The sequence below is a fragment of the Medicago sativa genome, chromosome 7 (genome assembly GCF_051527215.1).
Source record: "Medicago sativa cultivar Bolivia chromosome 7, Bolivia_mono, whole genome shotgun sequence".
Taxonomy (NCBI): domain Eukaryota; kingdom Viridiplantae; phylum Streptophyta; class Magnoliopsida; order Fabales; family Fabaceae; genus Medicago; species Medicago sativa.
This window is the reverse complement of record NC_140755.1, coordinates 59,938,635-59,953,313: the sequence shown is the minus strand read 5'-3', so window position 1 is coordinate 59,953,313 and position 14,679 is coordinate 59,938,635. Positions and strand designations below refer to the sequence as shown.

General features: G+C 35.8%; 2 protein-coding genes across 2 annotated transcripts; one reads left to right on the top strand and one right to left on the bottom strand.

Annotated features, from left to right (window-relative positions):
• Nucleotides 1–8,337: 8,337 nt before the first annotated feature.
• On the top strand, nucleotides 8,338–11,633 carry LOC146907272 (Protein kinase superfamily protein). Its single transcript, XM_085724536.1, has 5 exons — nucleotides 8,338–9,098; nucleotides 9,421–9,629; nucleotides 9,888–10,077; nucleotides 10,268–10,659; nucleotides 11,133–11,633. Exons 1-5 carry the CDS (start codon nucleotides 8,951–8,953, stop codon nucleotides 11,514–11,516), a joined length of 1,323 nt encoding a protein of 440 aa, XP_085580662.1. The 5' UTR covers nucleotides 8,338–8,950; the 3' UTR covers nucleotides 11,517–11,633.
• A 1,280-nt stretch (nucleotides 11,634–12,913) lies between these two features.
• Nucleotides 12,914–14,324, bottom strand: LOC146907271 (F-box/FBD/LRR-repeat protein At5g56420-like). Its single transcript, XM_085724537.1, has 2 exons — nucleotides 13,385–14,324; nucleotides 12,914–13,302 (listed from the first exon to the last, which is right to left on the bottom strand). The coding sequence occupies exons 1-2, from the start codon at nucleotides 14,258–14,260 to the stop codon at nucleotides 13,024–13,026; spliced, it is 1,155 nt and encodes a 384-aa protein (XP_085580663.1). The 5' UTR covers nucleotides 14,261–14,324; the 3' UTR covers nucleotides 12,914–13,023.
• Between the last annotated feature and the right edge of the window lie 355 nt (nucleotides 14,325–14,679).

Genomic DNA, 14,679 nt, shown 5'->3' with positions numbered 1-14,679 from the left:
TTCATCAATCAAAGTACACAAAGGAGCTTCTGAAGAAGTTCAAACTTGAAGATTGTAAAGTGATGAACACTCCAATGCACCCTACGTGCACCTTAAGCAAAGAAGATGAAGGAGCTAAAGTAGATCAGAAGCTGTATAGAGGTATGATTGGTTCTTTGTTATACCTTACTGCATCTAGACCAGATATTTTATTTAGTGTATGCTTGTGTGCAAGATTCCAATCAGATCCTAGAGAATCTCATATGACTGCTGTCAAGAGAATCTTCAGGTATTTGAAAGGAACAACTAATCTTGGACTCCTTTATAGGAAATCCTTAGATTATAAGCTAATTAGATTCTGTGATGCTGATTATGCTGGTGATAGGATTGAAAGAAAGTCAACCAGTGACAATTGTCAATTTCTGGGTGATAATCTTATATCCTGGGCTAGCAAAAGACAAACAACTATTGCTATGTCTACAGCAGAAGCAGAATACATTTCAGCTGCAAGTTGTTGTACACAACTACTTTGGATGAAACATCAGTTGGAAGACTATCAGATAATTGCTAACAGTATTCCCATTTATTGTTATAATACTGCTGCTATTTGTTTGTCTAAAAATCCAATTTTGCATTCAAGAGCTAAGCACATTGAAATCAAACACCATTTTATCAGAGATTATGTTCAAAATGGAATTTTAGATATACAATTCATTGATACTGAAAATCAATGGGCTGATATATTTACTAAGCCTTTAACTGTTGAAAGATTTGATTTTATAAAGAAAAATTTGAACATGCACTACGTGTCTGATTAAAGTTTGCTTGCTCCTGAATATGATTTTAGGTTCTGAAGTTAGTTCAGAAGCAATAGTCCATCAGAAGCTCTTTATTGAGGTTCTGAGGAAAACTCGCTTCTGATACTGATGACGTCAGCATCTGAAGTCCAGAAGCTGGATTTATTGCTTTCGAATAGTTGAATTAGTGGAAACGTTGGGAGTTACTTTTTAAAAGTAACTTCTGGCCCACTAACTTGGTAGTTACTCTGTGAACTTCTTACGTGGCCTTTATGTGTTGGTGTATAACAAAAAGGGCAATGATGATTTAATAGCTTTGAAAGTACTTTTCACGCGCCCCCAATTTGTCATTAATGTTATGTTTGTTTGTCTCTTTTGAATTGCAAACGTTTTTACTCTTAAACACTTTTTCAATTCACACACTACTCACTCACAACAAACACATTTTGCTCTCAAACCTCTTGCGAAGTAAGCGCAAAAACCTTAGAACCTTAAATTCTCTAAATTTTCTTCAATCATCATCAAATGGCATCATCAAGCTCGCAACAAGAAGTTTCAGTATCTACTTCACGGATGGTCCCTGAATATGACTACAAAGGAAGAAGCATGAAATTGGAAGAATGGGATTTACAAGTTCAGATAGAAAATCCGGTGGATTTTGAATCACTCGCCTTCCATGAGTGTTGGATCAGAAGCTACTATGAAAAGCAGGAACTTATGCATTACTTCAAGATGTTGAATGGACCAACATGCAAAGCTACTACAACACTCTTCTGGGTGGAAACAAAGATGTTAAGCCTTCTGAAATGGAGATTCACAACAGAATGTTGGTGAAATTCAGTAACGATTGCTTTTTTCAAAGAGCAGGTGGGTCTGATCAACCCAACAACCAACAGAAGCTAGCAATTTACTTCATGACCAATCTGGAAAAGATAAACTTCCCAAGATATGTAATGGATCATCTCTGCTGGGCTATAAATGAAGGCACTACTAAAGGAAGAAAACAAGTACCTTATGGAAGATTATTGTCTGAGATCTTTCATCAAGGAAGATTGCTGAACTTCTTGAGAAATACAAGGAGTGCTTCTGATAAATGCTTTGAAGTATCTACTGCTGAAAGGACTATTAGTAGCAGGAGCTTATTCTCTATGAAGTTTATCAAGAAAGCTCCTGAGAATGAAAAGTGGTTGGAGATGACCACAGAAGAAACTGAGATTATCAGGAACTTTCCTTCAATCTTTGAGGAAAGTAATCCTGAAATCTTGGCTAAATCAGTAGCTGAGTATGTCTTGGAAGAAGATGCAAGCACTCAGAAGGAAGCTGTTCCTGCTAAAGTGAAGAAGGGTAAGAGTGCTACTGCATCAGAAGAAGCTACTGATAAGGGCAAGCAAAAGAAGGACGTTAAAAGAAAGAGGGGAAAAGCTGAAACAGTTTATCACAAGGAAAAACTGGATGAAGCCTTGGATGAAATAGAAAAGGAAGAAGCTGAGCCAAAGCTGAAAAGGAAGAAGGCCCCTGTTGACAAGAAAAGTTCCATGGTTGAAATGACTCCAGCCATGAAGAGAATGGCTAAGGAACTTTCTGATGACTTCTTAGCAAACAGGCGAGAAGTGAAAGCCATGAAAGAACTTGAAAAAGAACAGGAAGGAGAAAGGACTCTAATAGAGGATGAAGCTGTTGCTGAAAATGTAGAGCAAGTTCAGAATCTTGGAACTTTAGAAGCAGTAGATAACTCAGCAATGTTATCTAAGGTATCTCAAGTTTCTCACACATCTTATAGCACATCCTCTATTCCTTCTGAAGATACATCTCTTTTAGATCACCTAGAAAGTCATTATCTAGGTGAACTACCCCAATCTGGCTTTAAGTCAACCTCAGAGAAAGCCTCTGAGACAACTCCAGAAGCAGCTGCTTCTGATAAAGTTGTTTCAGAAGAACCCCCTCAACAAAAACCTTCACCAGAAAAAGCCTTTTCACCCCCTACAACTTCATCACCCCCAACTGTTCCTGAACCATCTGTTCCTGAACAAGTCACCCCTCAAAAGACCGTTCCTGAACATATTCCTGAACAACCAGTTGCTAAACCCATTCCTGAACCTGCATCTGAAACTGCCGCTCCTGAACACTTTGTTCCTGAGCTAACCTCTGCTTCCATAACTCCTTCACCAGTACAAGTTATCAAGATCACTCATCATACTGGTGTATGTGATATGGACACAGACTCTGAGGATGATCAAAATGATCATGCCTCTGATATGGTAGTTGACCCCACTCCTGACCAACCATCAACTAGCCAATCCTTCACCACAAATGACCAATCATCATCAAACCTACCCATTATACACTTAGCCCCTCCAAAACCTTCTAAACAACCTTCACCTCCCACCATTTACCTGGATTCTCAAGTACTAAAAGATGTGTGGGAAGATATTGCTTCTGAAGTTCTCAGACTGATAGCAGGTAGAAATGACTTGGGTCATACAATAAGCTATCAGAAGCAATGGAGAAGGATAAAAGAAAGGGTCGTCAACCTGATTTCAGCTTTGCATGATTCCTGCATTGAGGCTCAAGAGCAAGCCAAGCAGAAGCTGGAAGATTGGTTGAATGGAATAGAAGAGAATACTGGAGATGTTGAAGTTCTTGGTACTTGGGTGAAGAATCCACTCAGTATCAGAGGCAAAGAACCTGATGAATTCCTGCCTAAGGAGCTGCATCTGATTATTCCTTCTGAGATCCTGGAGAAGATTGATGCACCTAACCTGGCTCTAGCTCAGGAGAACAAGGTGCTCAAAGAAGAAAATGACAGGCTTGAAACAGAGCTACTAGAGCAGAAGCTGAAGATATCAAAATTGGAAGCTGATATGCAAGAAGCCAAGATCAGAGAAGACAACTACAGAAAAGATATGGACAAGAAGTATGCTGATGTTCAAGAGCTTCTGAAGAAGATTTTAGAGAAATAAGCCAAACCCATAGTTGCACACTTTTAGCTTATTTTTCTGTTTTTTTAGGCTTTTGATATTCTTTGTTCATTTCTGCTTCTGACTTAGTCTTTCGCTTCTGATATTATATGCTTCTGAATTCTTCCTGCTTCTGAAAATCTTTAACTGTTCATACCTTGTGTGTTATTATTTGCTTTGATAATAATGCTTGATATGCTTGTTTATTTAATCCTTGAAGATGGTTAATATGCTTTAAAATTATTTGAATTATGCTCTGAACCTTTAATCTTATGTTTTTCTCATCTCTTCTTTTTGTTTATGTCTTTTTGCTAATGACAAAAGGGGGAGTATATGTGATAGTATTTAAAGGCTCTGAGCCCCATTAATAATATTTGAAAATTTTGAAAAAATTTCTATCCTTTTATTTTACCTTAAAAGGGTGTATCAAAAAGGGTGAAGTATCAAATTTCAAATAAAATTAATTGAACCATTCTTCTTATCTATAAGTCAATTCTTTCAAATTTTTAAGCTCTGATATGATTGTGCGAAAAATGAATTTAATTAACCTGGATAGAACTTAGGGGGAGCTTACAAACCTCACCTTAAAGGCTATCAGACTCAGGGGGAGTTAGAGCTTACAAACCTCAGACTCTGAGCTTACAAACCTCAGAAACCCCAAAGTCAACTCGTTAATTAGATTAACAACAATTGACCAATTTTTAAATACTATTGTTTGTCATCATCAAAAAGGGGGAGATTGTTGGAACAAAATGTGTTTAACAATGAACCTCAAAGAGTTTTGATGATAACAAGGTATTAAAAATTGTAAATTGGACTAGCTAATATTTGTTCAAAGTGCACAGGACCATAGTTAAAGTTACATCATTAATTGGTTCTGAATGAGCAAATAAAGAGCAAATGGAAATGAAGCTTAGACGATTCTGAAGGCAATACCCTCCTGAAAGTGGAAAGCACTCCTGAAGTCAAGCTGCTCCTGAAGAGAGTAAAACGCGCTCCTGAAGAATAGTGCTCCTGAAGACAAGAGGTCCAGAATCCACATTATCAGAAGCTGCATCATCAGAAGCAGAAGAAGCTGCATCATCAGAAGCTGCATTATCAGAAGCTGCCTCATCAGAAGTCATTTCACCAGAAGCTGAAGATCAACTGGATTTGCAGAAGATTCAAAGATTGAAGAATCTACATTGCAAAAGCTGTCTATTGGATTCGAAAACACAGCAGAAAATTAGTGGAACATTGCAACGGTCATTTCAAAGGTGTTTGAAGGCATGTGCTTGCAATTTGGACGAAAGCGTTGACATTGTACTTTGTACGAATTGTACAACCACGTTCTCCACTACTCTGTTTTGTGCCACGCTACAAGACAAGAAAACAACTTCAGAATACGACTTCGCCTGCAAAGATGTTCCTTTGGATAAGGAATGGATTTCAAATTTGTTCTTCATAGGACAACAACCAAATCAGGCAAAATATCATTGGTGAAAGATCAAGCTTCAACAACGACTCTTTGGTGTGCTGGAAATTTCACAACGTCTCTTTCACACCTCTATATAAAGGAGTAAAGACCTAGAGATTTGGCAATGCAAGAACGCTAAACGAAAGACTCACAACATTTTTACAAGTGCCAAACCTCTGCTGAAATTGTTCTGCATTCACTTAGAATTTCTGTGTCTCAAAGTCATATCTTAGAAATTCTTAAGTCCATTGAGTCTGTATCTGATTTATATTGTGAGCACCTCTGATTGTATATCAAGTGTTCAACCTTAAATAATTTTCTGTGTAATTTTGTTTAGTTAGGAAGTCTCTTGCAGTTGTGCTTGAGCAGGAAGTCTCTTGATTGTGTTCTTGAGCAAAGGAAGTCTCTAGCTTGTGTGCTTGAGCAAAGAAAGTCTCTTGCTTGTGTGCTTGAGCAATTGTAATCAGATATTACTCTTAGTGAAATCTCCTTGGAAGTGCAAGGGGGACTGGACTACTTCCGGATTGTGGAAGGAACCAGTATAATTGCTTTGTGTCGTTCTTCTTCACTCTCTCTGTTTTATTCCGCTGCATTTAGATTCTGACCATCACTTCAGAAGCTGTCTCACTTAGCTTCTGATCAGTGTGTTCAGTTTTAGGAGAATTGAAGAATTTTTCAAAACACAATTCAACCCCCCTTCTTGTGTTTTTCTCACCTTCACAGTAGATGTAACTTTATTGTAATGTTGAGTTTTTTTTTTTTGTGTTTTTTGTTACACACAAAAATTGAACCTATGGGTTGTTTTTGTTGTTTTGTTTAAAGATTGTGAAGTGAATATGTGAATCTATTACTACGTCACGAACCCAAATTAAAACCCAGAAATTGTTTTGCTAATTTTTTAAAACTTATTGAAGTTGATTTTAAATAGAATTAGAATAAATGAAAACCCATAAAATGTTGTTGTTGTTTGGATGGACAGTTGGATTGAAGTTGTAGAGAGAGAAATGGGTGCTGTTGTTACAGGGAAAGAAGAAAAAGGATTGTGTAATGTGTGTGCTTTGAGAGGATGGAGATGATGAAGATATAAAGGTTGGAGATGAAGATGAAAAAAGTCTGGAAATAATGAAAAATTTCAGGTTTGAAGCTCCGCGGCAGTCAATTGCCGATGGAAAATAACCACAACGGTAGTTAACTACCACCGGTTACTCTCTGTGGCAGTTAATTGCCGATGGGGTTATTTTTGTAAAATATTGGTGTTTCTTAGCCAGCATTGAAGTGAGAACATCAATTTTCCTCAAAATGACCTCCTTAAGAGTGTTAAGATTGAGCCATATATCCTGCCAAAATAATACTAAGGCGCAATTACCAAAATTTTCCTTACACATCTTCCTGTTATTAATTTTTTTGCGAAGCCAGATGGAAAAATATATTACTGAACAATGAGTCTCGTTTTAGTACAAGGTGTGTCTAAAACGTAGACACCACAAAGATAATATGCAATGAATAGTATTAAATCAAAGAACGAAATTACATAAGTTGTGGAATAACTCATACAAAAAGATGGATTCAACCACCAAGAATTAAAGTAAAAAAAAAGAAAGAGCATTAGGTTTAAAAGCTTTCAACAACTATCATGAATGAAGCTTGATCTTAGCAAGAAGTTTATCAAGAGACAAAGTTTTGTTGCTGAAAATGAGAGAATTTATCTCCGTACAAATGATCGAAATGCAAGATAACCAAACCACTTGAAAACGTTGTCTAACTTCCTTTCTGAATAAAATAGAACCAGCAAATTGTGTAGCATGCATAACAATACGAAGTGGAAGAACACTTGAAATCCCCAACCATTTTAAAATAAAAACCCAAATTTTTCCAAAAAAAGTTACACTCCAAGAAAGAATGATGTATTGTTTCCTCCCTTCGTCAACCACCTCTGTACGACGAATAACCATGATGAAGAACCCCTCGAAGGACCAAATTATATTTGGTTGGAATTCTCATATTCAAAGTTCTCCAAGAAAAAAAAAGTGACTTTTAAACGAGTCACTTAATTCCAAATGAGATCTGTCAATGGTGCACGAACATTATAATCTTCAAGATTTAATAACTGATTAACTCCTTTGACCAAGTAATCTTTTTAGGATCATTTTCCCAAACCCATTTGTTTGATAGATTTTCTTGCAAAACAACATTATCCAGCAAAGAACACCACTCTTTCCACTGCACTTCTTTCCATGCAAACAATCTCTTCATTCACCCCCACCCATAACCTTAATTACCCACCCTAGCCTCAACATCTCTACTAAAGAAATGTTTTTATCTAAAAAAGGTAAAAAAAAACATTTGACTAATTCTAAACCGAAGTATACCTCCCTCCAGCCAGTTATCAAGCTAGAAAGAGGTATTTTCACCATCTCCATCTCTAACCACCATCCCATCATCCAACCACCCCCATTCGCCATCCCTACACCCTCTCTCACCCCACACAAATCATTCCACCACCCAGATGCCCTATTACCTTCTCCCCTAATACAGTTCCCCTCCACCCCATATACTTAGCTACGAGCACTTTAAACCAAACCCCTCCCTTATCAACATGTAGCCTACAACACCAGTTCTCCAACAACGTCAAATTAAATCACTCCTTAATTCTCCTGATTTCTAGCTCTCCAACTTAACTCCCTATCTGCACACATTTTATATCAATGTAACCAATAAATTTTGTGAGCTTCCCCCCTTCCCCCATAAAAAAAATATAAAAAGGAATTCAATGAAAGAAAATATACTTGTGGGAGTCTTAAAGAATGAAAGAAAATAAACTAAAAGGGAAGACAATACATATTTATTAATAAGCACAAGACAATCACCCAACATTACAAATGTTCAACCACCCCATTGAGTCATATATCAAATAAGCAACAAGGATAATTTTTCAAATTGGTATATTAATTTAATTTACTTATAACTATTTTTAATTTATATAAAAATATATTAAGTGACATTTAAAATTATAGAGAATATATTGTTGTACATAAAGTCATTAATATTTGTCTTTTCTTGTACTCTTTTTGATGACATGAATTTATTTTTTTTTCATGACAAATGGACCGAATTTGTTTTTATCTTATGCTTTCTTGCATTCTAATAGAATGGACTATAATTGTCATGTATAACGGCATCATAAACTCTACTCCCCACAATGGAATTGGTCATAGGTTGTCATGTTTATCTTTCTCTCTCTTAGCATATTTCAAACATGTCTCCTTTTTGGTCGCAGTTGTTTGCGGGAACACCAAAAAATGTCGTCAACATCTTGAATGTTTGTTCCCATACTGACCTGACCTAACAAACACTTATCTCAAATCCATGCTGTTCCTTAGTTTGTTAGGCCCTGTTGGTTGAATGTCAGTTAGGTTTTTGTGGGTTTAATTTCATCTTAAAATCATTATGGTTTGTCCTTGAAACTTTGTTCCAAATTTTCTCTAGTTTTGGAACCCTAGAGTTTTTCTAAGAATTTCTTAATTAAATCTCTCGAAGTATTAGACCCCTCATTCTTTTCTTTTCACTGGTTTATTGGCAAGGGGAATTAAGCTCCATATCTTAATTCCTATTAAAATTCTAACACATTCTGAATGTGTAACATTTTTTTTTGGTGAGGAAGATTTTGATAGATTCCTCTCAAAAAAAAAAAGAATTTTGATAGGTTAAAAGTTGGTGTCTAGGATTTTATTCAAATATATATATCTAATCGGGGTTGAGAAATGAGTTGCTTTTCATGTTTCTCGTCCCAAGAAAAGAAACTATCAAAGAGACCTAACAATAACAACAACAATAACAATAACAATGGAAAGAGGATACAACATCATCCTACTCAAATAACTCCTCAGAAAGCATCTCAACCTCAGCCAGGTAAAATCATTTATACATACATAAGCTATGAAACACGGATACAGACACGGACACCGACACGTCGACACCGCTAATAATTTGAGAAAATCATATAATTCAGTGTGATTATAGGTGTTGGTCGTGTCGACACCGGGACACGGACACTTCTTGGATTAGGCGTGTCCCGGTGTCGGTGTTATTATATATATTTTGTAATAGAGCCCTCATTTTTTATCTTTTCTTTTGGTCATTAAAGGTGTTATGATATATATTTTGTAAGAGTTGAGTGATGGAAAATTTTATCTAGAGGGGAATACTTGATGTATGATTTTGATTTGTGCAGAGAATCAGTATCACAAGGCAAGGGCAAACCCACCAACAGAACCTAAAATAAATAAAGAGACCAACAAAGATAATGGTCACAACATTGCTGCACAAACGTTCACCTTCAGGGAATTGGCTGCAATCACAAGAAACTTTAGGCAGGAAAATCTAATTGGTGAAGGTGGATTTGGAAGAGTTTATAAAGGAAGACTTGAAAAAACCAACCAGGTAGGAATATGACACTTTTTCATTAATTGTTATGTTCTTTTTTATAGGCAGCACCGACCCTTCGTATTAATGTGTGTTCAATCTCCAACACATGTCAGTATCAGACACTAACACGTTATATTCAATTACATTTATTTTCTTAAATTATTATTGGTGTTTACATGTCAGTGTATGGTGTTTGTGTCTGTCTGCGTCGTAATGATGTTGTAAGTGTTTTGATAGTCTTGGTACTAATGCTTTGTTGATTTAACTATGCAGGAAGTAGCTGTGAAGCAACTTGACAGGAATGGATTGCAAGGAAACCGAGAGTTTCTTGTTGAAGTGTTGATGTTGAGCCTTTTACATCATAAAAATCTAGTTAATCTAATTGGATATTGTGCTGATGGAGATCAAAGACTATTGGTATATGAGTTCATGTCATTAGGATCTCTTGAGGATCATCTACTTGGTAATTTTCTCCTTCCCTATCTCACTTGTGAAGTTGGAAAAAAAAAAAATTCCTTTATATGAACCTAGAAAATATACCACTATCAAATCAAACCCTAATTTTGTTAACTTGAGGTAGTTAAATGAATCAAATGACTAGAAAATCATTACATTTATTAAGTATCAACATCTTATATTGAAATGTAATGCAGATCTTGAACCACAACAAAAGCCATTAGATTGGTTCACAAGAATGAAAATAGCATTGGATGCTGCAAAAGGACTAGAATATTTGCATGACAAGGCCAATCCACCTGTCATATACCGTGACTTAAAATCTTCCAACATCTTATTGGACAAAGATTTCAATGCAAAACTCTCTGATTTTGGACTAGCAAAGCTGGGACCTACAGGAGATATGTCTCATGTGTCTTCAAGAGTAATGGGGACTTATGGATATTGTGCACCTGAATATCAAAGAACAGGTCAACTCACTGTGAAATCAGATATATACAGTTTTGGTGTTGTTTTGCTTGAATTGATTACTGGAAGGAGAACCATTGATAACACAAGACCATCAAGGGAGCAAAATCTTGTTTCTTGGGTAAGTTTCCCTACTCATATTAAGTTTCTATATATATTTGTTGAAGTTTAGTCCATTTGATCTTAAACCCTGGTTCTACTTAAATGGAAGTCCACAATCATATCACGGACCGCACTATAAATATTTTAGCGGTCTCAGCAACAATATCACAACCTATGACACAGACACCGGACATGACACGGACACCGACACGCCAACACCGTTAATAATTTGAGAAAATCACATAATTCAGTGTAATTATATGTGTCGGTGTCGTGTCGGACATGATACATGTCTGACACCGGAACACGCCTAATCAAGGGAGCGTCCGTGCTTCATAGATCACAACTGCAATTGCGGCCACATATTTCGCAATCTGTAGGTTCATAGGGTTGTTGCGACTACCATTACGAACACAATTTAGAACCATGACATACACAATAGAAACATATGAAACTAACATTTACTCAAATATATTCTTGAAAACAAAACAGTCATATCCAGTATTCAAGGACCCACAAAGATATCCAGAATTAGCAGATCCAAAACTTGAAGGAAACTTTCCAATGAGATCATTACATCAAGCAGTGGCAGTAGCAGCTATGTGTCTAAATGAAGAACCATCAGTGAGACCATTGATAAGTGATGTTGTAACAGCTCTTAGTTTCCTTGGAGTAGATCCAATGAATCAAGATCCACAAGTTTTGTCACCAATTGACATGCCATCACCAACACAAAAGAATGAAGAAAGTAGTGCAACCTTGAGTCTTCTCGACGATGATAGTGCCGTTGAACGCCAAAAAGCCGTTGATGAAGCCATGGAATGGGGTTCAAATACTAGAAATAAACAAAGGCCTGACAGTTGTTCATCTTTGTAAAATATTCATCGCAACAATGATATATATACATGATGATAAACATCAATTCTTTTTCTAACAATGTACCTATACATTTGAGGCTTTCTCTATAACCAAGGCAATCATCGATTCGTGTTATATCTATTAGAAAACGTTCAATCAGTAAAAAAAATTAGAAGGAAAAAAAAACTGAAAGTACTTATTGTGTTCCACATTTAATTTGCATACTTTGTACTCATAGCCATATAGATTATCGAAGTGCTTTCTACAAAAAAAAAAAAAAAAGATTATCGAAGTGCACTGAATGGAAGTTTGTCAATAAGTAAGAAAAAGCTTGATATGGACCATCAGGGTTCTCTTTGTGAGGACTGTCGGGCTCTCGGAAACTGATATGGAAGTTGTGGCTTGAAACTGATTCACAGCTGGTTGTCTTAGCCTTTAATTCAAATGCCTCTGTTGTTCCTTGTCAATATTGTATGACAAATATATTCAGAACCACGTGCTCATAATATATTTGCAGGTTATGATTCACTACTACCTTTATCATTACTGGATAATCCTTTATTTTCTACTAGTGAGGTAAAGCCTTCATTTCTCTGGTGGTCAACATTCCATGCCAAGCTAGGTTGATCTGAGACTATATCAATAGAAAGTATACACCAATACACAGAAATGAACCATAACCTGCAAATATATTATGAGCAAAATAAGAGAGTCGTTATTATGCAAACCTATTCTAATAATCTTTACATTCATCCTTAATGATATATGAAGCTGAGATCATAACCAACTAACTGTTATAGCTCTACATGCAGTGGCGGATCTTGAGTAATTTTATTGGGGGTGCCAAAAACATATGTAATATATATTACACCGTTGCATGAAATATCTATATGTAATTAATTGGTCAAGTGGTTGGTTTCTTTTGATTATAATTTGGGGGAGCCGGTTCAAGTCCCAAGCAGTGGGACTCGAACAAGCGCCATTTTGGTGAATGAATGGCTACCCTTCCACTGCATCATGTGAGCCTCAAACAAATGGAACATCAATTTCTGATATATGAGAAACATCAGAAGATTAAGACCACCAAAAGATTATAGTTCCACCTTAACACAAGCAAGTTAGGCCAAATGCTTATTGAATCATCATTTACTCTAACTATTTTCTGATCTAAGCAAGGTTATGTGATACAAAAAATTCATTAACATACTGATACTAGAATCAAGGTTACTCAACCTCCAAAGTAATCAAAAATAAGGAAGAAATAGGAAGTTTGAAATTCCAATGACATCCAAAAATGATGTTTAATGGAAAATCTCAAAACCACAAGAAAAATAACATCTGAACCATGAAATTTATTAAATACTAATATGTAGTGCAAACAAATTAAAAGCATGCAAACATAACCACCCTAAAATTCGTCAATACCAAAGATCATCATCCCGAATTTGTACAAGAATACCAAGCCTGTATATGTTGTGCAAACAATCATACTAAATGGTTGCATGTTAGAATAACAACGATGATTCTAGTAACAATACTTATGTTCGAATGAAAGTTCACATCTCCTAGGGCATGAAGACAATTCTTCTACAATTAGACTTTTCTCTGAAGGCATAACATTAGAACAAATGCAGATTTTCATGTCTTGTAAAAGCCTCGCATTTTGCAAAATATATGTTGCAAATCGAATATCATTTTCCGAGCCTTGAAAGTCTAAAATAGTACACAATCTGAGGTGAGACGAAACACATTCAAGAGCCGAAATTGGGCATTTCCATTCTTCGGTTGAGCTGGTGCTTGTCCACTGTCAAAGGAATAAAAAAATTACATTTATCAATATATATTGAGAAAAAAGAATAAGAAGACAAAAACAAAACATAACGAACCTTTTTAATAAAAAGAATTTGAAGTTTTGGCGAATGGCGAAGCAATTCGACTACACCAGCCCAACAATGAAATGAGCTATGAAAAAACATTAGATCAATATGAATTAAGTTTGAAAACATCGGAATGAACTTGAAAGAAGCCTCTTGAGACTGGAATCCTGTGACTATGCGTAGAAACTCGACATTACCAATACCATTAAACAAAACATCCTTCGAACTGATACTCGCTCTAACCAACTTAGACATTGTTACAGAGGATTTAAACCCTTTTTCTAGTTCTACATTGTTTTTATCACGATTCATGTCACTACCTACATAGATATGCTTAGCATGTAAATCTTGTAAGTTAGGACAAGCAGAAATAAAATTTACGTAATCTTTACGATTTTTAAAAATAACAAATTTCAAATCTAGGGTTTTGACTGATGGAAGATAAACACATGAAGTATCACGTGCAATTTCTATCATGTCAAGTTTGAGAACAACAAGGGTTGGAGAGATGAAAAGACTGGGATACAAGGTGTGGAAATTCATAATGAGATGAAATTCCTCAACACCGCGGCATTTTGCAGCTTCAAGCCACAAGTTGCAGAAGGGTTCTCCGGAAGTACACTTGAGGCGAAAAGTTTTGAGGGGCTGGTAGATTGCACGAGGAGAAAGCATGATAGTATCAACAAAAATACAGAAGCGAACAAAGGCTTCATCTTCGATTTCATCGTCAAAGTCAACACGGAGAACAGAGAGTGAATAACATAGTGTGGTCCACCGCTTCGAAAGAACACTGGTTTGGAAAGCTTGTTTGATTGGGAGAAAGGAGAGTATGTGACACAACAAGTCATTTGGTAAAATGCTTATTCTATCAACTATTTGGTCCATCACTTTGTTTTGGAGGCAATTTTTCCTCCTAAATTTCCAATGACAAATACTAGTGTGTAATGTGTAACATGGACTTAAAGATTTTGCTTTAGTTAATATTTATAAGTAAATTTTTTTATAAAAAAATCTCAATTAATACTTTATTCTAAAACGTACTTTACACCAATAGCATGGTTACAAATAAGATGGTAGACGTAGTTTCTAACACAATATGAATGGTGATTGGTTGCTGAAACGTTGTTTTACCAATTATTTGTATCCACTGCGTATTAATTGATTGATATTTTAAATTTTTATTTAATGAAATATTCTAAATTTGTTTTGAATGTATTACTTGAATATTACTCCCTCCGTTTCAAAATACATGTCCAATTTTTGCAATGTGCACTATTCATTTGACTTACTTTGACCATACTTTT

Coding starts and splice junctions, on each gene's coding strand:
- LOC146907272 (XM_085724536.1), top strand. CDS start 8,951: ATGAGTTGCTTTTCATGTTTCTCGTCCCAAGAAAAGAAACTATCAAAG. Junction 9,630..9,887: donor GACTTGAAAAAACCAACCAG/GTAGGAATATGA, acceptor TTAACTATGCAG/GAAGTAGCTGTGAAGCAACT. Junction 10,660..11,132: donor AGCAAAATCTTGTTTCTTGG/GTAAGTTTCCCT, acceptor AAAACAAAACAG/TCATATCCAGTATTCAAGGA.
- LOC146907271 (XM_085724537.1), bottom strand. CDS start 14,260: ATGGACCAAATAGTTGATAGAATAAGCATTTTACCAAATGACTTGTTG. Junction 13,303..13,384: donor AAATTCTTTTTATTAAAAAG/GTTCGTTATGTT, acceptor TTCCTTTGACAG/TGGACAAGCACCAGCTCAAC.